The sequence below is a fragment of the Microtus pennsylvanicus genome, chromosome 14 (genome assembly GCF_037038515.1).
Source record: "Microtus pennsylvanicus isolate mMicPen1 chromosome 14, mMicPen1.hap1, whole genome shotgun sequence".
In the NCBI taxonomy this organism is placed as follows: domain Eukaryota; kingdom Metazoa; phylum Chordata; class Mammalia; order Rodentia; family Cricetidae; genus Microtus; species Microtus pennsylvanicus.
Window position 1 is genome coordinate 59,042,308 of NC_134592.1, and position 23,377 is coordinate 59,065,684.

General features: G+C 45.1%; 1 protein-coding gene across 10 annotated transcripts in view; it reads left to right on the plus strand.

Annotated features, from left to right (window-relative positions):
* The first annotated feature begins 21,482 nt into the window (after positions 1-21,482).
* Hectd1 (HECT domain E3 ubiquitin protein ligase 1) overlaps positions 21,483-23,377 on the plus strand; it is an 88,514-nt gene continuing 86,619 nt past the window's right edge. For all 10 annotated transcript variants that reach the window (XM_075947480.1, XM_075947486.1, XM_075947482.1 and 7 more), the window contains exons 1-2: positions 21,483-21,614; positions 23,117-23,278. In XM_075947480.1, the coding sequence (XP_075803595.1) occupies positions 23,139-23,278 (140 nt within the window). In that variant the 5' untranslated portion in view covers positions 21,483-21,614; positions 23,117-23,138. The remainder of the gene's footprint in view (positions 21,615-23,116; positions 23,279-23,377) is intronic.

Here is a 23,377-nt window from a genome sequence, read left to right on the forward strand (position 1 = left end):
GAAAGTGCTCTGTCTGGCTTTGCAGGCAGCAGGGTGAGAGCCAGTGGACCTCAAGGCCCGCCCCCAGTGACGCACTTCCTCCAGCAAGGCCACGCCTCCCTGGTGATTGAGCCTCCGCACCCACCTCCAAACTGGTGACTGCTTTCTGCCATCCTCTGGAGCACCGGTTATCAACCTGTGGGCCTCCACCCCTGCGGGGTCACATAACAGATTGCCTGTATATCATAGCTTTACATTATGATACATAACAGTAGCAAAACTGCAGTTATGAAGTAGCAACAAAAATCAATTTATGGTTGGGGGTCATCACAACATGAGGAACTGTGTTAAAGGGTTGAAGCATTAGGAAGATTGAGAACCGCTACTCCAGAGTGTGAAGATTATATGTGTTTACCTCCCGCCAGGCTGCTCTTAATTCTTTAACCCCTACATTATTGCTTCTCAGGTCTCTTCCCCATCCACTTTTTTGTTTGTGGGGAGGGGGAGAGTGTGGATGTATGTATGTGTGGGGGTGGATATGTGTGTATGTATGTGTATTTGTATATGTGTGTATGTGGATATATGTGTATGTGTATGCCTGTATAAGTGAGTGTGTGTATGTATATGTGTGCATGTATTTGGATATGTGTATTTTCATGTGTGTACATGTGGATATGTATGTATATGTGTGTGCATGTGTATATATGTGTGTATGTATGTGTGTGCATGTGAGTGTATGTATGTCTGTGTGTTGGTATTCTTGGTTGGGCTATCAACTTGATCACATCTGGAATTACCTAAAATAAAAAAATGACTGGGTATAACTATGAGGGATATTTGCTTAATTAAATCATTTGTAGTGGGAAGATTCTCCTTTTTATTTATTTTTTATTTTATTTTAATTAAATGATTAGGGTTTTTTTCTTTTCTTAAGATGGCATTTCTTTGTGTGGTCTTGGCTGTCCTGAAACTAGCTCTGTAGACCAGGCTGGCCTCTGCCTCCCAAGTATTTGGATTAAAGGCCTGTGTTACCACCACCTAGCAAGGGAAGATCCACTTCTTTCTAATCTGGATATTTGAGATGGGAAAGCACACATTCAATCCAGGTCTTTTTTTTTTAATATTTGTTTATTTATTATTCATACAATATTCTGTCTGTGTGTATGCCTGCAGGCCAGAAGAGGGCACCAGACCCCATTACAGATGGTTGTTAGCCACCATGTGGTTGCTGGGAATTGAACTCAGGACCTTTGGAAGAGCAGGCAATGCTCTTAACCTCTGAGCCATCTCTCCAGCCCTCCAGGTCTTTTTTTTTTTTTTTTGAGGTGGGAAGACTCACTTCTAATCTAGGCCAAACCTTTGTTGGCAGCCTAGACAAGGACAGAGGAGAGGGAAGCTTCTTTCTTTGCTTACTTGCTCTCACCTTCCAGCTGGTCCATTCCTTCCCTAGCATTAGAGCCTGCTTCTTCAGGACTCCAGTGTATACTGGAGACCAGCAGCATCATCCAGCCTCAGGGACCAAACAGCTACTGGATTCTTGGACATTCTGTTCATAGGCAGCCATCGTGGAGTTAGCTGGACCGCAGCCTGTAAGTCAGTCCATTAAATCCTCTTTCTTTTTTTTAAAATCTATTTATTTATTATGTATACAGTATTGTTGGTATTCTGTCTGCATGTATTACATTACAGATGGTTGTGAGCCACCATGTGGTTGCTGGGAACTGAACCCAGGACCTTCCGAAGGGCAGGCAGTGTTCTTAACCACTGAGCCATCTCTCCAGCCCTAAATCCTCTTTCTGTACATATACAGAGATATTCCTTCTATAAGTTCTTACTCCAGAGAACCCTGACCAATATAGTATGTGTGTGAGTAGGTACATGTAGATATATGAGTATATGCATGTGTGCATATGGACGTATGTTGTTCGTGCATTTGTGTATGTGTGTGTTGCATGTTTGTGTGGATGGGCATGTGTGCATCTGTGAATATATATGTGTATGTGTGTATGCATGTGGATGGATATGACTGTATATGTATGTGTGTGGGTGTGTATGTGTGTATATGTGTACATGTAGATGTATGTTTGTATGTGTGTGTATGTATATTGTATGGGGTGTGGATGTGTACATGTGGATGGGTAATGATAGGCAGTGATATTTCATCTGTATTTTAATAAATAAAGCTAGCCTGAAGATCAGAGAGTAAAACAGTCCCATAGATAAGCCTTACAGACCAGGCAGTGGTGACACACACCTTTAATCTCAGTAGTCATGCTAGTTTGCCCTAGAAACCTGGTTGTAGTGGTGCACACCTTTAATCCCAGCCCTAGAGAGAAACATAAGACAGGAGGACTTGTGGAGGCGGGATCACCATTTTGGTCTGAGGTCGAGGTAAGAGCCAATGGTTGGTTGCTTTGCTTTTCTGATCTTCAGGTTGAGCCCCAATATCTATCTGTTTGTGGTACGTTGATGTGTTTATGTGTGCATATATGTGTGTTTGTATGTATGCATGCATGTGGATGTATGTTTGCATATATGTGTGTAGGTATGCACGTGGGCACATGTGCATATGCATGTGTATGTATGTGGGAATATATATGTGTGCGTATGTGGGGTATATGTGTATATGAGTGTATGTTTGTGAATGTGTATGGGTGCATGTGTTTATTTTATGTTTGTATTTTTACAAAGCCATGGCTGCCTACCAACCAGGTGGACCAGGTTGACCTTGAACTCTCAGAGATCTGCCCTCAGCCCTCTTTGTGCTGGGATTAAAGGTGTACACTACCACATCTGACTGGGTGGATGTGTGGATGTGTGTACGGGTGTATGTATTTGTGGATGTGTGTGGATGTATGTGTGTGTGTGTGTGTACATGCATATATATGCATGTGTGGAAACCAAAGACCAACCTAAGGTTTTATTCTTTCTTTTTTTCTTTTACTTTTCTCCTTCTTTCCCTTTTTCTTGACTCCATCTCCCCTGTGTTGGATTTCAACTTCACACCACCATGCCCCTGTGGTCGATGGATCAGACTCCTGGTGCTAGCAAGACGTGCACTTTTCCAGCTAAGCCATCCCCCTGCCCCGTTCTTATTACTGCTTATTGATTATTTGTCTGTATTACTTGCACAAAATAAAAGGGGTTTTGCCATATCTTTGAAGTTTTTCTCCATAAATATTTTTTTTTAATATTTATTTATTATGTATACAGTATTCTTTCTGTGTGAAGGCCAGGAGAGGGGACCAGATCTCATTACAGATGGTTGTGAGCCACCATGTGGTTGCTGGGAATTGAACTCAGGACCTTTGGAAGAGCAGGCAATGCTCTTAACCGCTGAGCCATCTCTCCAGCCCTCCATAAATATTTTTTAATCTGACATTTTCCCACATTCTAGAGAAAGAAATGAACTCAACTCATTGATCAACAACAATTCACTAAAAACTTGAACATAGCCGGACGGTGGTGGTGCACGCCTTTAATCCCAGCACTTGGGAGGCAGAGGCAGGCAGATCTCTGTGAGTTCGAGACCAGCCTGGTCTACAAGAGCTAGTTCCAGGACAAGCTCCAAAACCACAGAGAAACCCTGTCTTGAAAAACCAAAAAAAAAAAAAAAAAAAAAAAAACTTGAACATGCAATTTTTACTGAAAACATTTTAATAGTAATATTGTTTGTTATTTGATTATTTCCCATTACTCATGGTCACTTCAATAAAATGTTTCTAATATTTTTGCAAAGTATTTGACATTTTGCCAATTAAGTCATCTTCTCAAATTTTCTCTGGGTTAAATATTATTCAAAAAATGAAAAATTTCAAGACAGGGTCTTACCATACAGCTCTGGCTGTTCTGGAACTAACGATGTAGAAGCAGCCTGGTTTTGAATTTACAGAGCTTCCTCTTGCCTCTGCCGCCACCCAAGTGCTGAGATTAAAACCATGAGTCAACACGCCTGACAACATCATCCATTGTTTATGAGATTGTGAACATGTTCATTATTGACATGTATAAAAATATCCTTACTCATCATTGCTGGTTCTTTAAACAGAGTTTCTGAGAGCCTGGGTCGAGAGACGAGATGGAAGAAGGGAGGAAACAATGTCAGGTAGGATGGAGGCTAGGCTCTAGCTTCAGCAATAACTATTTTGGAGCATCTGGGGGCCCACTCGAGAAAATTCCTTCCCCACGGCAGGCAGCAGGCAGCAAGCTTGCTACACCCTCAGGTTCAGTCTCAGAGGGTTGTTTCCTGATCTGTCTCCCAAGCTTCACTGACCACAGGTGAGTCTGGACAAGGGCAGTGTCTCCCAGACAACTAATGATCATTTTTCTGACTTGGCTTCCTATTTTTATTTTATTTATACAACCCTTATCTCCTAGCTTTTCAACCTCTTATTTCCCCCACTTCCCTTCCTTTAGAAGTGCCTGTTGGCTTCCTGATTCCCGATGCAGAGATAATTATTATGTAATCTGTGTTAAGCAGGCCACTGGTTAGAAGCAAAAGAATTTCAAATATCAAGGTCACAGAGAAGAGCACAAGTCAAAACTGAGAAGCACAGATCTGGAGATGTTGTGGTTCCTGTCCTAGACAGAGTGCATGCCAAGGTTACACAAGGCTCAGAGACTCCGGGACCAAAACGAAGAGAACAGCAGAAAACTCCGGGAACGGAAGACTGTTCTTGACACAGTCCTGAAATTCTGCTTTAGCATGTGATTCCAGGTGACAGCCATTGTGCATCTAATTTTTGCTTTTGACCAAAAAGTCAATGACTCAATGAGGATCTGTCACTAAATTAAAATAATTAAGGCGGTTCTCAAAACTTTCTGAAGATATTAATGTTTTGAAATATTGAAGAACTGGGTTTTCCTCTTCCCCACCAGCCAAACAGAGCACAGTGGACTGTGTGTAGAGAAATCTTAAGTGGCTGCTACCCAGCCTTACTGCTAAGCACACACAGTGCTCTGAGAAGAGAAGGAAGCCCTGGGTGAATGTGTCCTGTGCTGACACGGTCACAGGCATGTCAAGGATGCCAGTGCCTCAGACTCACCTTCCCTGGGTGAGGCTCAGAGACGTGGCAAGGTCTTCCTCTTGCCAACACATGTATAAGTGTTGGTGAAGGATTGATCAGTGTGTGCCAAAGATATCAATCACTGCTTCCTCCTCCTCTGTGTAGACCAGGCTGGCCTTGAACTCACAGAGATCCGTCTGCGTCTGCCTCCCTGTGTGCTGGGATTGAAGTTGGGAACCACCACCGCCCAGCCGTTCAGCAATCAAGAATACATCTTCACACAGTATACAACTCCCACAATAGTGTTGGGAATTTTTCTGTGGTGCTTACCAAGCTGTAGATCCCCAAATTCTAAACCCAAAGAATAGGACTGAGTAGTTATCAAGAGAGGCGCAGGAAGTCTCCTAATTCACTCTCTTCGTACGCACTGCTGCTACAGCTGGTTGAGACCACTCCTTAGTGGGTCCTTCCAAGTGACCTGAAAGCCTATTCCAGACTCTATCACTGCCCAGTCACTATTGTTGCTGTTGTGTATTTTGGATGTTAGATATTGAAGAGAGAGCTTTGTATGTGCTAGGCCTGCATCCTACCTCTGAGTTATGCCCCAGCTCAGTTATTTTGTTGTTTGCTTGTTTTTTTGTTGTTTGAAACACAGTTTATACAACCCAGACTAACTTCAACCTCTTATTTTTATTTATTTACATTTTTATTTTATTTTTGTAACAGGGTCTCAGTATGTAGCCTGCTGGCCTGGAACTCATAGAGATCTGCCTGCCTCTGCCCCCCAAGTGCTATGATTGAAAGCATTCACCACCAAGCAAAATCTTTTAACATTTTATTTATTATTGCTTTTATTTTTTGTTTTGTTTTGGTTTGATTTTTCTGGGGGATTTTGTTTTGTTTTGTTTGTCTTGAGATTGTTTCTCTGTGTAGCCCTGACTGTATCTGTAGACCAGGTTGGTCTTGAACTCAGAGATTTGTCTGCCTCTGCCTCCCGAGTGCTGGAATTAAAAGCATGCACCCCGTCCCCCCCCCCCCCGTTTTATTGTTGCTATTATTGTTAATGACTGTGCTGGGGGATACATAAATGCCTCAGCATGTGTGGAGGTCAGAAAACAACTTTTGGAAGTTGTTTCCTTTTTTTGACTCTAAACTGAGGGACTGAATGAAGTTGTCAGGGTTGGCACTGTAAACACTTTTATCCACTAAGCCATTTTGCCAGCTGTTGGCTTGAGACTCTTAATCATCCCACGGCACCCTCCCAAGTGCTGGCAGTGTGCCAGCGGCTGGCCGGGCTATTTTTAACGTGGTTCAGCTTTTACATTGTAAGAGCCAAGATCAATCTGACCAATCTGACTCCTAGACTGGCATAAAGATGAAGATAATTAGGCCAGTGGTGGGCGCACACCTTTAGTCCCAGCACTTGAGAGACAGAGGCCAGCAGATCTCTGTGAGTTCAAAGCCAGCATGGTCTACAGAGTGAGTTCCAGGACAGCCAGGGCTACACAGAGAAATCCTGTCTCAAAAAAACAAAACAAAATAACAACAAAAATGAACCAAACAACAATGTACACATTAGAAACTAAAACCAAATAGTGGGGCTGGGAGAGGAGACCGGAGATGAAGAGAGTCACTGTCTCAGTTAGGGTTCCTATTGCTGTGACAAAAGACCATGACCAAAACACAAGTTGGGGAGGAAACAGTTTATTTGGCTTATATTTCAGCATTGCTGTTCATCACTGAAAGAAATCCGAACAGGAACTCAAACAGGGTAGGAACCTGGAGGCAGGAGCTGATGCAGAGGCCATGGAGGGGAGCTGCTTACTGGCTTGCTCTCTATGGCTTGCTCAGCCGGCTTTCTCATAGAACCCAGGATAGGCAGATCAGGGATGGCACTACCCACCGTGGGCTGGGCTTTCTCCCATTGATCACTAAATGAAAAGATAAACACCTTCCAGTATTACAGGAAATACATCGAGGCGTTTCCTCAACCGAGGCTCCTTCCTCTGCTGACTCTAGCTGGTGTCAAGTTGACCCACAAAACCAGCCAGTGACCTTGCACAGGAAAACCAGATCGAGCTGGATACCACTCTAGGCTACAGCTTCTCAAAGCTCTACTACTTTTGTGCTAGGGACTGCCGTAGAGAGCGCACTTCCAGACCAGAAGGTGGCTCCCTGGCTGTGGGCCCCTGCCTATGTGGGTGTGCCAAGCCTGATAAGGTTTGCAGTAGAAGCAAGCCAATGCTTCCCACACATATCAGAGAACCGGCTCGCCAAACATGCGATTCACTTACCAACACTATCAAATTATTTTTTTCTAGACGTATTTTTAATTATAAATAGGTGTATGTGTCTGAGTGTGGGTTTGTGCACATGAGTGTAGGTACCTGTGAAAGCTCTAAGAGCAAGTTGGAGCCACCATACCATGGCAAATCTTATGAAGGAAAACATTTAATTGGGGTTGGCTTACAGCTCTGAGGTTGGGTCCGTCATCATCGTGATGGGAAGTGTGGTGGAATTCAGGCAGACATGGTGCTGTAGAAGAGGCTGAAAGTTCTACATCTGTATCCGCAGACAACAGGAAGAGACTGAGACACACTGGGCCTAGCTTGAGCATCCGAAACCTCAAAGTCCACCCCCCCCACTGCGGGGGGGGGGGGCACATTTTCATTCAAACCACCACACCCTGGACCTGAGTTACAGGCAGCTGTGGGCTGTTTAGTTGTGGATGCTGGGAACAGACTCAAGTAGAACTTTTTTTTTTTTTTTGATTTTTCGAGGCAGGTGAATCTCTATGAGTTCAAGGCCCTCTGACCCCCTGATCTACAAAGTGAGTTCCAGGACAGCCAAAGCTTGTCTCAAAAAACCAAAACCAACAAAACAAAACAAACAAAATAGAATGAAAGCAGTCTATTTGTGGGAATAATTAAAGTGAAATATGATGAATGGAATATTATTTACTTGCTTCAAATATGGCTAAGGAGGAAAAGATTATAGGTTACTGAAACTCATGTGACCAAAACGTACAAGCACACGATGCACGATGACCTCAATGATAGCTGGTTCTTAGTAAAATGGATTATAAATGTTTCCTCCCATGCTTTATTTTACTAATTTTCTACAATACAGAAATTTCCTGCTGTTGTTTTGTTTAGGTATTTGTTTTTGTCTTTTACAGATAGTTGTACTGTGTAGCCCAGGCTGGCTTCGAATTCACAGGCCTGTCTCAGTCTCACCGTGTTGGGATGCGCTTGGTTTATTTATTTATTTTTTTAAAGATTTATTTATTTATTAAATATACACAATATTTTGCCTGCATGTATCCCTGTGGGCCAGAAGAGGGCACCAGATCTCATTACAGATGGTTGTGAGCCACCATGTGGTTGCTGGGAATTGAACTCAGGACCTCTGGAAGAGCAGTCAGTGCTCTTAACCTCTGAGCCATCTCTCCAGCCCCGCGCGCTTGGTTTATTTTTAACAATTAAGAATTTTATTACCAAAAGAAAATAGAACACGCCAGTAAGGGAGGTGGAGGCACGGTCAAGGGTTCAAGGTCATTCTCAGCTCCTCAGTACACAACGAGCCCACCCCTTGCTACAGGAGATGTTGTCCCAAGAAAGAAAAAAGAATTTTAAAAATTGGCTTTTTCAGAAAGCATGTTTTAGTTCCCAATAAACCAATATGGCCAGAAATTACACTGACTTTCGTGCAGGAGAAAGTTTCCATGGGAAACAATAAAGGCCACAAAACCACTTTCCCTCACACGTTCCGCCCCGCGCCGCAGTGTTTGCCTAGACCGAGTTCCCCTCTTCCTGATTCCCCATTGGCCAGCTGGCCTTTCCATCACCGGTGACCTCCAGTATCTTGGTCACGCAGACAGCCTACTGTGAAAAACTGAGTAATCCTGAACCTGGGGCTTGCTGTCTGCCTGAGCAACCTTTCACACAGTGCCCACTGCTCCCGGTTGCACAACGGGTTTGACTGCGAGCGACAAACGATAAACGCCAGGTTTACATTTGACTCCAGCCACCCCCGGGGCCAGCAGCCTGAGCCTGTAAACAGCACCCAGCCCTTTAGAAAGACTTTCCGTCCTGTCCTGCGGAGGAATGTTGTGTAAGGCCGGGGAGGGGCGGAGGAGGAAGGGGAGGACCTGCGAAGGAGTCGAATGAGGCCGCCAGGGAGCTTTCTGCTCTGTTTAGAAAGGAATTGAAGAGCCCGGCTGATGGGCTGTCTGCAAAGAAGCTCATTTGGTGAATTAGAATGTTAAGAACTAGAACAAACTAACCAGCTCCCTTTATAGGTTCCTGTTTGCACATCGCTAATCTCTGGTTGGAGCCGGTCCTCCCCACACCCCTCAAAAACAGGCCAATTGGGGAAAAGCAATCTTCTGTAATTTTAATCGTGTTGCAGATTGGGTTGTACTTAATTCACTACTATGAAAAGATTTTAAGAGGCACTAAAAGCTGCCTCTAAAAAAAACCAAAAAAAACCCCAAAAAACCAAAACCACGGTTTTAGACAGGTTAGGGGAGGAAAACTAAATAATTGCAGAGGAGGGATTCGGGTGATTTCTTTCTTGAATAAACATGTCTTCCTCAGATCCTGAAGTCCATGGGAATATCGAGAGCATGAATTTGGTCTGTTTATTGAAGCTAGGTTTGCTGTGTCTGAGTACAGGTGGGACAATGAAGAAGACGTTTGCAGTTTTGTTTGCTAGTGAGATTCCAGACCACAGGTGAAAGGACTGTTTGCTTTAGCTTAAGAAAGCAAGACTCCTGTGGGAAGCTGCTTCCAAGTGTGAAGGAGCCTCCCTTCCTCCCCTTTGGTTAAAAGAGCTGCTTTGGGTAGCTAGCGGAGAGAAGGCTAGCCCCCCCCTGAGAAAATAGGATCATGTGAACACTGGTTTGGTTTCACAGGTGGAGACTGAAGCCAGGGACCCTTGCCTGTTAGGCAAGCACTCTGCCACTGAGCTAGTCCCAGTCTACATATGGAAAATTCTGCAGTAGTTAAGATTGCTGTCAGGCCAGGCAGTGGTGGCGCACACACTTGGGAGGCAGAGGCAGGCGGATCTCTGTGTGTTCGAGGCCAGCCTGGTCTATGAAGCGAGTTTCAGGACTGTCTTGAAAAACCAAAAAAAAAAAAAAAAAATCTTGTAGAGATTGCTGTCTGTCAGTCTAGCTAGCTGCATTTCGCCAAGACTGAGCAGGACAACATGAGCTCATTCAGAATGGGAATAACTTCCTAGTCGAATTATGTCCATGTGCTAACCAGGTCATCTGTTAAGCATGCTCTTAATGTTTAAGAACACGGTGGCCTCAGAAGTCAAAAAAAAAAAAAACAAAAAAAAAACAGACAAAAACACCTCATTCTGGACCATGCTTGCAACCTGAACATTAGTAAAAGGCCAAACAAAGTTCCGCTCTGAATAATGAACCTCCAGCTTCTGGAGTGGTGATGGTGTCCCCTCTAAAATTCTAAGAGCCCCTCTTCTTCCCTCTCCCCCACCTCTTCCTTCCGCCTTCCCCCCTCTTTCTATGCTTCTTACTTTTGTTGCTGTTTGTTGTGGTAGAGCCTCACTGCCTAGACCTTGCTTTGCAATCGGCCCTTCTGCCTGAGCCACCTGCATGCTGGGGTGACAAGGCCGTCACCCCATACCAGCACACAAGAAATTTTTATTTCTTCAGTCCTGGGGCTCAGAGCGACGCCTTTGAGCACTAGGTGTGTGTAAATGCTCGCTCACTAACTACACTGGTGGTCCTGAAGTAGACCTCCAGGTCACTGGGTTGTGGGCCCTAGATGATATTGGCCCTATCCCTTCTAAGTCAATATCTTAAAATTAAAATTAAAAATCATCCAAGAAACTAACACAGGAGCACTGTGAGTTTACCACCATCCTGGGCTGTATTGCATCACCAGGGCTTGTCTCCCAAAACCTAAAACCTGATAGGAAAAGTCAACTTTAGACCCAGTGAAACGGAGATTAAGATAAGAGATTACATCTGTTTTGGAGATTCATCTAGGCTCAACCCTGTGAAAAAACTCTGACTGTATTTTAAAAGGAATTCACCTAGGACTGGGTGTTTATTCTATTGTTGAACAATTGGTAGAGATTTCTTTGAGTAGCATTTTTTCCCATAGAAATGTACCCCGAAAGCAATGAAGGATTTTTTTTATTATTATAGCGTATTGCAGACAGCAGTGGATCTTCTGAAGTAGCTTTCATTTTTTTTTATTTAATCATAACTCCTTTTATCTTTGTTGTTGGGTTAGGAGTTGACAATATTATAAGGCTTTTGACCTTCTTTCGGGATGCGATCTTACCAAGACTAGAATTACAAAAGCCTCTCAGGCCTGTGGTGAGCCTGGGAAGCAACACAGGAAATCAGTCAATCACTGCCAGCCGCCTTTTCTCCCCGAGTGAGGCAAGACAGCCAAAGCCTGGACAGCCACTCAGTGGCTTAATCCGGATTCCAGAACCAGTCCTTGGGCTAAAAGCCATTAGTGGACGCTAAGGCTTCTGATAAAAGCCCATTAGGCCTTCCACTAAGCCACTTGGCATTAGATAATTATTGTACAAAAACTACTGAAAATGGAAGAGTATACTGAAAAATGGAAGTAAAGCAGATAGAATTTCAATATTTGAGAAACTTTATTTTACATTAGACTTATGATGCACAGAGTAAGGGCTAGTCCATTAGTGTAGAGGTGACTGTAAATGCAACATTGTAACTCTTCTTCTTATCATGGAAGAGACAACTGCACAAAACAATCATTCTACTGAAATTAAATTGCTTTTAATTTGATTAGGGTTCTTGTATGTTTGTTCTGTCCTTTTGTGTCCTGGGGATTGAACCCAGGGCCTCAGAGATGCCTCACCAGTGAGCTACACCTGCGACCCTGAATTATTGTTGTGCTTTGCATGGTTTTTGGTTTTGTTATCCATGCAGGGTTTCACTTTGTGTCCCTGGCAGTTTTTGAACTTGCTCTGTATACCAGAGTTGCCTCGAATTCACAGAGATCCACCCGCCCCTGTCTCCCTGAGTGATGGGATTAAAGGTGTGCACTCCTACTGCCCGGCACGTGTATACAGTTTTATTGTGTTTTCATTCTTTTTTTTTTTTTTTCGAGACAGGGTTTCTCTGTGGTTTTGGAGCCTGTCCTGGAACTAGCTCTTGTAGACCAGGCTGGTCTCGAACTCACAGAGATCCTCCTGCCTCTGCCTCCCAAGTGCTGGGATTAAAGGCGTGCGCCACCACCGCCCGGCTCTTATTGTGTTTTCAGTTGGATTAGTTTTTTATTTTTATTTTTTTTATTTTCGAGACAGGGTTTCTCTGTAGCTTTTTGGTTCCTGTCCTGGAACTAGCTCTTGTAGACCAGGCTGGCCTTGTCCTGGGGATTACAATTAGCATCTTTTTAAAAATTAAAGTATCTATTTTTGAGTTTATAATATAATCACATCATTTCCCCCTTTCCTTTCCTCTTTCCAAACAATCCCATATGCCCCTTGCTCTCTTTTAGATGAATGACCTTTTTTCACTTATTGTTACTACATGCTTCTATGTATATACATATATATTCCTAAATAGAACTTGTTCAGTCTGTAAAAGGTTACTTGCATGTACGTTTACAGGACTGACCATTTGATATTGGGTAACCAATGGATTTCCCTGGAGACAATTCTATTTCTAGTCCATATATATATATATATATAAAATTTAATATATGTGTGTATGTATACATATATATGTAGTGCTCTGCCTGCCTGCATGCTTCCTCACATATATGTATACATATATACATTTATATATATATATATACACATACACACACACACATATATATATAGTGTTTTGCCTGCATGCTTGCATGCCAAAAGAGGGCACCAGATCTCATTATAGATGGTTGTAAGCACCACCATGTGGTTGCTGGGAATTGAATTCAGGACCTTTGGAAGATCAAGCAATGCTCTTAACCACTGAGCCATCTCTCCTGCCTGTTATGCCCAGATCTGCACATCCCCGAAAAAACCAACAAGGAGACTTTGTCCGGTATGTAAAACCAAAGAGCCTCTATTCGACACAAGTTTGCCAACTTGGATTCTTCGTGTGTCCTGAGTACTGGAACGATCGGAGAGCCCCGAGCTCAGTTAGAGTTGGGTTTTTATAGTAGTAAAAGTGGGGGTGAGGGATTTCTAAGGTTCAGGACCCCTGATTGGCTGACATTTGTTTAGGGATGTCCTGGTGAGTGTGTGCTGGAAGGTGATCCTATCTACAATGGTTGGAACTGGAACGTTAAGCATTTCATTTGGATGGCCTTTTCCTGCCTGGGCAGTCTCAGCTTGTGTTCTTTCCTGCAACCAGGCATTGCCTTGGAGTAAACTGCTGAGACTCTGGCCTCTATTAAGCTTATCGCGACTGGGTCCTACTCTGGCAGGTGATAATGGTTGGAAGTTAAAACTTGCTTTGGATGGTCTGTTCCTATTCAGCTTCTCATGGCTGAGTCCTTCACTACCCCACTCTCTTCCTTAGTTCTTTGTGTAGACTTGAGGGCGCTTGGTCCTTCTTTACCCCCGCAGCACCCGTGTACCTCCCCCCCCTCACCATGTCCACCTGTCCACTTTGGGGTGTCAATCGCGTCATCTTTGTTCAGCTTATGTTTGGGCAGTCATGTTGGTGAGACTTCATGGCTGTCGTTTTTGACATTACCAGGAGACATGGCCTCACAGCAAGACCCTGGTCCTCTGGCTCTTACAGTCTTTCTGCCTCTTCTGCAATGTTCCCTGAGCCTTAGGTACAGGACTTGGTTGGTTGATGTGTCCATTGAGATTAGGGTCCACCAATATGCCTTTTCTGTTTGTTTGTTTGAGAAAGGGTTTCTTTGTCTAGCCTTGGCTGTCCTGGAACTTAAAGGCATGTGCCACCATCAGGCTTCTACAACTCTGCATTTTGGTTGATTGTGCACATCAGTCTGCCTCAGTCTGCTGCAAAGAGAAGTTTCTTTGAAGAGGTCTACAATTAACATCTTAATTTAAAACTAACTTAGAGGACTGGCGGTGGCGCACGCCTTTAATCCCAGCACTTGGGAGGCAGAAGCAGGTAGATCTCCGAGTTCAAGACCAGCCTGGTCTATAGAGCGAGTTCCAGGATCGCCAGAGCTATATAGAGAAACTGTGTCTTGGAAACCATCCCCCTGTCCTGCCTCCCCCAAAAAGAAAGAAAACTGGGCTATGGTGTTGCAGAGGTAGGTGGATTGGCCTGCCAGCTCTACAGAATGAGTTCCAGGACAGCCAGGACTACACAGAGAAACTCTGTCTTGAAAAAAACCAAAATAAATAAGTGAAAATAATATTGGGAATGCAGATCAGTGAGCAGAATTAAGAATCTGGATATGGGGTGTGCGTGTGTGAGTGGGTGTGATAATTTTGTTTTTAGATAGTGCCTCTGTGGCTTAAATTGGAGCTCACTATGTAATCCAGGGACTGTTCTTGAACCTGAGGTAACTGTTCTGCTCCAGCCACTCAAGTGCTGAGGTCACAGGTAAGAACTATAATACCAGATCAGATAAATCTCTATATTTATGGTGAATTGATTTTCAACTGACTAGAAAATTTGGGGAATGCTGAGATAATTGCATATGCCTATACCAAAAGAATAAAGTTATATTCCTACTGTGGTTGTTTGAAAAAAAAAAAAAAAGAAAGGAACCCCAAAAGAAATGATACTATTAGGAGGTGTGGCCTTGTTGAAGTAGGCGTGGTCTTAGGGAGGAAGTGTGTCACTGTGGAGATGGACTTTGAGGTATCATGTATACTCAAATTGGGCCCAGTATTTCACACTACTTCCTGTTGCCTGTGAGGCAAGGTGTTGAACTCTCAGCTCCTTCTGCAGCACCATGTCTGCCCGCGTGCTGCCTTGCTTCTGGCCGGGATCATAATGGACTAAACCTCTGAACTGTAAGCAAGCCACCACAATGAAATGTGTTTCTTTGTAATAGTGGCCGTCTCTTTACAATAGAAATCCTAAAACACTACCTGACAACAAAGACCAAACCTGACTCAGGATTAATCCTAAATGGGGCAAAATGGACCCTTTCAAAGTAGAGTTCAAAATTATCTTTAACTACAAATTACTTCAAGACCTGTATGGATTACTTAAAACCCCATGTTAAAAAGATAACACCAAAAACCGAAACAAACATCCCTACAACCCCAGTTCTCTGGAGGCTTAGGTAAGAGGACTGTAGTATATTTGAGGCCAGCCCCAGTTACAAAATTCAGGAGACCTTGAATTATGGGCTGCAGGAGAGACCCTGTCTCAAAAGCAAACAAAGAAAATGATAAGCTTCAGGGTATTTGGATTATATTTTAATAAAGTAGTTATGTCTGTACCTCTTTGTCATCTAGATAACTGAAAACTAAATACAAATGTAATAAATCTAGGAAATCTTGGAATGTATAAATCTTGGAAATCATACAGCCCTAATGGGTTTCAAAGAAAAGGAGTATAGAGAGCAGTTGGCTGTAAATTTTGAGGGCTTCATTCACTTTGTGAGCGAGCACCCCGCCTCTCCTCCAGAATGCCGCACCCCGCCTCTCCTCTAGAATGCCACAGGGCGCCCACGTTTCTAACCACATGCCCAGCCTGCAGCTGGCACCAGGCACTGGCAAGTACCCAGTGAGTCAAACAGTGCTCCTTGGCCACATTTACATTAAATACTAAATCCCGAGCTTCCATTCTAGGTCTTTGTGTTTGGGAAGGGTTTGGGAAGGAGGGAGCATATGTACGTATGTTATTATTTGTGTGTGCACGTGAGTGTGTATGCGTGTGTGTAATATAGGTCAGAGGACAATTTGCAGGAGTTGGTTCTCCATCATGTAAATTTCATGGAATACACTTGGGTCATAGACCTTGGTGGCAAGTGCTTCTGCCAGCTGAGACGTCTCTATGGCCCCTGCACCTCGGTTTTTGAGACAGGGTCTCTTACTGTGCTTGTACTCACCGCTTGGGGCTACACTGGATGGTTAGGGAGTCTGGGGGTTCTCTTGCCCCCTTAGCACTAGCCCTGGGGTTACAGATAACAAACATGTACCAGTCTTTTTTATACGGTGCTGGAAATCAAAACTCAAGTTATCCTGCTTGTGTGGCAAGCTCTTGACCTGCTGGTACCGAAGTAAGTTTTATACAAAAGGATTCGGATAACTAGTGACAAAAGACCTCCAGGGAAGTAAGAGATAATTTGGGTTTGAATGACTATGTAGATTCTTTCTCCTTCCCGGAGCAGCTTCCCGGATAAAGACTTGCCGGTTTATTCCGCTCTGGGCTGAGTCGAAGTGTAATTCTCATGCTAATGTGCATGGATCAACTTTTTCCGGCCAGCCAACAGGAGTTAAAACTACCCTCAGAGTAAAATGAACTAGGATGCGGATTGAGAGGTGAATTTAGACAACATAAAAAATCCAAAGAAGAAAGCCGGGTGGTGGTGGCACACGCCTTCAATCCCAACACTCAGGAGGCAGAGGCAGGTGGATCTCTGTGAGTTCTAGGCCAGCCTGGTCTACAAGAGCTAGTTCCAGGACAGGCACCAAAGCTACAGAGAAACCTTGTCTCAAAAAACCAAAAATAAATAAGTAAATAAATAAAAAGTCTAAAGAAGAAAAATAGATAAAGCCGGGCAAAAAAAATAGATAAAAATTTAAAAGTCCCAGGAAGGGGTTTAAGACTTTAACTTCAGATTCCCTTCATATTGGTTAACAATAAGATTGTGGTATAATTGTGTGTGTGTGTGTTTTATTTGTGTTTTATATGCCTACCTTCTGAGACAGGGTTTTACATATTCCAGGCTGGCTTCAAACTCCCCATGTAGGTAAGCTTGACCTTTAACTTCTGGTTCTGCTACTTCTTGCCTGCTGGGATTATGGGCCTATATGCCAGATGCCCAGATTTACACAGTGCTGAGGATCCGTCTCAAGGTTTGTGTACACTAGCCAAATATGCTACCAAGGCCTCATCTGTAACGATTTTAGGGGGTCCCATGGCAGACTGGTCACACATAACGGGCACCAGGCCATGTGGGGGGCCCAGGCCGCACAGCTGTCCTAGCAGGCAGTACCGGGTTCCAGGAAAAGTCCTAAACAGACACCACTCAGAAACAGACATCCTAAGGAAATTCCTAACGTTCCAACCGTTAGAGATAGGATCACCTGTTAGCATACGACACCCCTAGGCAAATGTCAGCCAATCAGGGGTCCTGAACTTTAGAAGTCCCTCACCTCCACCTTTGCTACTATAAAAACCAACCCCAGCTGAGCTCGGGGCTGTCTGATCACTCCAATACACTGGACTCACACAGAGTCTTGTCTAAGAATAAAGGCTCTTTGCTTTTTATACAGGATTCAGTCTCCTAGTTGGTTTTGGGGGGACTCCGTGATCTGGGCATAACAATTAGTGTGCATCTCTAAGCAACTGAGATTCTTTCAGAAGCCATTGCAACCATTATGTTATCTTCTGAGACAAACACGATTAATAATAATCAATTAATTGATCTAGAAGGATACCTTTCAAAATCTGGCACCAGTAATGCACCTTCCCCCAAATATGTCTTTGCAATTGATAATAATAGTCTTCATAAAAATTGGGCTACTGAAAATTTTCTATATGATCAACTTTTGCAATTTAGGCTCCACTTTTTTTTTAATTAAGCTCATTGCATGACTTTCACGCATGTAAATATGCCAAAGCCGGACAACAGAGTTTTAATTTACTGGCAAGAAAAAAATTTCCTCAAGACAAAAGGAACAGGATGTTAGCAAATTATGGAAGAGTTATTAGCCTTGGAACAGGAACAACTGACTTGGGACACGCGCATTTTCAACTGCTGTGTGGCTTTTGTCTCTACTAGCAAGGGGTATGGCGGCTCTGGTGAATCATCTAACAAACTGTCAAATCCTAGGATTTAAATGCATCTTTTAAGAAAATTTTTAGAAAAGCGACAGTGATTCCTAGAAGACAGATTATTACTAAGAATTAGTCATTGTAAGCTAAACTTTCTGTCATTAAAAACACTTTTTATTCTGAAATAAGTTTAGGGTTATAAAAATGACAAAAAAAAATGGGATGAGCTTGGTGGCACATGCCTGTAATCCTAGCACTTGAGAGGCAGAGCCGAGACGACCTCTGTGAGTCCAAGGCCAGTCTGATCTACCGAGTGAGGTACAGGTCGCAAGTGCTACAAGGTAAGATCCTATCATAAAACCACAATGAAAGTTGCAAAAGTTATGTGAAAAGTTTCTGTACCCCGATAAGCCTCTCCGCAGACGCAACAATCAAATCAGACCAAATCAAACCAAGTTAGAAAAAGCCCAGGTTTAATGGATAAAAATGCTGTCAGATGGTTTTCCAGCCCCTCCCATCCCCGCCCCACAAGAGGAGAGTCTGTTCTGGGGGCCAGTTTACCCTGTGGGAGTGGTCGTGAACACTTCTGGGGGAGAGGGTCATCATTTGGTGGCCTTTCTGAGATGCAGCGGGGTCTGGAGAGAGGGGGCTTGGGGTGGAGCTTCGACCTGAACATTCCCGACACTTTGGGTAAGTGGCTGCCAGGGGCTAGGGTGAAGCTTCTACCAGAACATTATTTTAAAAATTCCTTTTCAAACTAGTCAATGGTGGAACATGCCTTTTACTCCCAGGACTCAGGAGGCAGAGGCAGGAGGACCTCTGTGAGTTCAAGACCAGCCTGTCTACATAGTGAGTTTCAGGCTAGTCAGGGCTACAAAGTGAGATCCTGTCTCAAAAAAAAAACCCCAAAATTTATATATAATCTATAAAATAATTAAAATATAAAAATATTTTTAAAAACCTAATTTTTATATATAAATACAAAATTTTATATTGTCTAAATATTTATTTTATATATTTTATAAATTATATATAAAAATTAGGGTTTTTTTGGAGACAGGGTTTCTCTGTGCAATAGACCTGGCTTTCCTGAAGCTCACTTTGTAGACCAGGCTGTCCTTGAACTCTGCTTCCTGAGATTAAAGACGCGCGCCACCACGCCCAGCTATTTATTATTTTTAGTGTGTGTATGATGTGTAAGTGTGGGTGTTTGCCTGCCTGGCACGGATGTGGAGGTTAAGAACAAAGCTTTCACGGCAGCCTCTATCTAGTGGATTATTATAGCATCTGAATTACGCTGGGCTGTCTGACAGGCTCCAGTGAACGTCCGGGAGGAGTGTTGAATAAACTTTGCCTGTGGGGTACCTTATCATTTTTTTTAATATGATTTATTTATTTTATGCGCATTGTTGTTTCGCCTGTATGTATGTCTATTTGAGGCTATCAGATCCCCCAGAACTGGTGTTACAGACAATTGTAAGCTGTCATGTGGGTGCTGGGAGTTAAAATCTGGTTGTCTTGGAAGAGCCGCCAGTGTTCTTAACCACTGAGTCATCTCTCCAGCCCCCAAAGGACACTTTATTATTTTTGCTTTGGAGAATGCTCAATTCCAAGTTGTGAATTCTGGTTCAACGAACTCCTCTCCCCCTTTAGGAATGATCTTATTCTTGGGTTTGAGGAGTTTTCAGTATGTTTTGACAACAGTCTTTTATTAGATATGTTTCCAAGTATTTCTCCCCCTGGGGAACTTTGGAGATTTCTGATGTGGTCCATTCAGTCTGTAAGGTCGAATCCAGGCATCCATCTATGGATAAACACAGACTGGTGCTTCTAAACAACTCTCTACTGGTCAGCAGGAAGACACGAGCTCCCAGGGAATGCGTCATGATTCACTCACGCTGTAGCACCCAGGAAGCTGAGGCAGGAGAACACTGTTTTTGAGACCAGCCTGGGTTACGTAAGTATGCTCTTCTTCAAAACAAACAGACATACAAAACAAAACAAACCAAAGCCCAAACAAAACCAAATAAAAAATCCAGACAGAAAATAAAAACACCAAAAAAACACCAAACAAATAAATGAGCAAATGAGCTACCAAGCTATGAAAAGACACAGAAGATTCCAAGAAGTATTGGTGGATTCAGGAGCCCTTCTGAAAGGGCTGTATGTACAAGTCTGATTTCAACTATATGGTATTTTGGAAAGGGCAAAACTATAAACAGAGGGTAGTGGGAACTCTCTGTACTTCCACCTGGCTGGCCAGGAACACAATATGTAGACCAAGTTAGTTGTAACTTACTGTCTGTACTTTCTGGTCAATTTGCTGTGGACATAAAACTCTCCTAAAAAAACAAAACAACAAAAAAAAATTTTGCGGGTGAATCTAATGTGCAGCTGTGGTTGAAAACTACTAGGCTCGGTCTTTGCGGACAGTCTTTTTTTTTTAAATTAAGTATCTATTGCTATTTTTGTTTAAAGGTTGAATAAATGAGAGTTCAGGAAGGAGTGTGGGGCATAGTTTTGGTAATCTCACAAACCAAGGGGCTCTAGACCTAAGAGGTTTGTTTGTTAATGGAATCATAAATAGATCTCCATGTGCATCCCTAGAGGCAGGTGCTTTCCCCCCCCTCTTCTTCCTCTACCCGACTCCGTTCACCATCCCAAGCCACCGACAAGTCACGACCTCAACAGGTAGTAGCCAAGGATGACTTTGAACTCCAGATCCTCCAGCCCCCTCCAGGTCCCTAGAGTCACAGTCACAGGCGGGTGCCACTCTCAGCGGCCAGGTTTTTTGATTTTCAATGCCTGTGAAATAAAACTTTGAAGGGTTTGAAGGGAATAACTAGTCAAGTACCAGTGACCACAAGCCGCCGGGGGAAAAAAAAAAAGAGTTGAGAAGTCCTGGGGCTGCAGCTTCTCGGGGCTCCGAGGGGGCCGCCAGGAGGCACGCGTCCCGTCTGCACCGAGGCGATAACGCCGAGCTGCCTTCCCAGGCGGGCCGAAGCGCTCGGCTAAAACCGCAGGGCGCTCGTCCTCAGGCGTTCGAGGGCAGGGGCGGGGTGACCCGAGGCCCGAGCCCGTGGCCTCCGCTCCGCGGGACTCCGGAGAGACCCGCGCCCCGCGAGGCGGGCGGGCGGGGCCTGCGCGAAGCAGCTGCCGGCGGCGCGCGCCGATTGACAGCGCGGCCAGGCCGGCTCCCGGAGGCCTGAGGAAGAGCCACAGCCGTCCGCCTCAGGGAGCCCCGTGGCGTCCCCGTCGTCGTCGTCGTCCCGCTCGGCCGGTCTCCGCAGCGCCCCAGGTGGCCGCGGGCAGGGCGGCCGGGAGGCGTTCGCTCCGCCTCCGCCCGCGCGGCCTCCGCCAGCCTCCCCGCCCGGCGCCCGGTCGAGCCTTCTCCTGCCCCCGCCCGGCTGGCGATGGACGCGGCCTCTTCCCGCTGCCGGCGGCAGCTGCGCGCGGGCCTCGCTTCGAACCGCAGGGCCTGAGGAGCCGCGTGCTGGGGGGGTCGGGACCCGCGCTGGCCGCCGCCGCCGCCGTCGCTCGGGAGGAGCTCTCGCTTCCTTGTCACCGGGTCCCCGCGGAGGAAGGGGAGGGACGAGACGCGGCTTTTCCTGTGCCGCCTGCCTGGCTCGACCTGCGCGGCCTGCGGCTTCCTGGGAACTCGAAGGCCGCGGCCGGGCCTGGCTCCGCCCGCGGCCTGCTTGTTGGAGCTGGACCGGAGCTGTTTGGGACGCCGAGCCGGGGTAAGAGGCTGCGGGGAGAGCAGGCGGGAGCGCTGGACGCCGTCGGCTGGGTGGTGGGCCTGGCCTGCGCGAGGATCCAGGCGGCCGAGCCCAGCGGCGGGCGCGGAGCTGGACCCCGGCGCCGTGAGGTCGGCCACCGCCGCCTCTCCGTCTCGGCCCCTTTGTTTCCCTCCGCTGGCCCTTACGGGGCTTGGTTTGCTGGCGCCGGAGCTCCGGCTGCGCTCCCCTTGTCCTTGATCAGGCTCAGCCGCCTGATCGGGGACGGGGGACCGGGGACGTCCCGCTGGGCCTCCGAGTTCCGGGAGCCCCGCAGCTCGGCCGCTCGGCTGCTTCCTCTCGAGCACGCAGGCTGGCTGGCTGCTTCCCCAGAACTTCGCCCTCCTCCCGCAGGCAGGTAGCTGACTTAGCCGGCTTGGGTGTCAGCGGCTCGGCTTCGGCCTCGGGCAGGCCCAGGATGGTGGGGCAGCCTCCGGGGCGCCGCCGATGGGTGCCCACCGCGACCCGCCTCTTGGCTCCCACAGCGGCAGGTGGATTGCGTGCGACCCCAGGCTGTCCTGTGGTCAGGCGCTTAACTAGGAGATTTGTAATGAATCGCCTACCTAGACTACTTCTCGTTTTAGTTTTTTTTTCTTTTTTAATAAAAATAACTCCCCCATCGTGTGGGAACCGAGAGTGGCCTACTTTTTTTTTCTTGGCTTGGTTACCTGTTAGTTGCATTTACTTTAAGTATTCAAAAAAAGTTTTAAGAACACTCGCCAAGACTGCCAGAAGTTCTAAAGGTAGATTTCATATCTAATTACTGTTTGTATTTGAACATATTTTGGAGCGAGTTTGCGAATTCCGAATTTGTGAAGTTGTTGCTGGGAAAGGAGAAATTCAATCTGAAGGGGAATTGGATCAGAATGTGTATGTAGTTTCCTTACAAGTTCTGGATATGACCCGTATCAGAAGCCCAGTTTTTATTTTGTTTTGTTTTGTTTTTCGAGCGGGGGTGTGGGGTGTTGCAGAGAGACGTTTGCTGGTAAGAGAACTTTTTTTGTAGGTGTTCTTTGCTTTTTGGCACAGACATTGCTGATAACAGTAGTGGGTTCCAAAGCTTGTTCCACTGTCTTACAAAGAGCTCTGGTTTCTAGTTAACTAGCAACCTAATCAGCATGAACTCTTGTGTTAAATTGTTTTGTGTTTAGTGTATCTGAACATTACGCTCAGGAAGTAGAGGAAAGTTGAAAACTGCTACATTATAGTATACTTTTTGTGGTAATACACTTTGGAAAGTTTTTAAAGTCATATGTGTTTGTTTATTCTTGAGTGTGTGTGTGTGTGTGCATGCCATAGAGCACATATGGAAATCAGAACGACTGTAGGTGTGTGTGTGTGTACGTATGTATACTAGTTTGACGACCTTACAAACACTTGGTTCTAGCAGATGTACAGGAAAAACTGTAAACACAGGCTGATCAGTTCTGAGCCTTTGAAAACCCCTTTTTCCTTGTTTAATTTAGGCAAGGAGGCATTTCAAAGACCATGGCAGATGTGGATCCCGATACGTTGCTGGAGTGGCTGCAGATGGGGCAGGGAGATGAAAGGGACATGCAGCTGATAGCCCTGGAACAGCTCTGCATGCTGCTTTTGATGTCTGACAACGTGGATCGGTGTTTTGAAACGTAAGTGCATTCCTTTATGGGCTTCCTCTAGGGTCGCTGCCATGACATCTGGTTCCAACCATTTGCTGACTTCGGTTTGTATGAAAACGTCACTAGTGA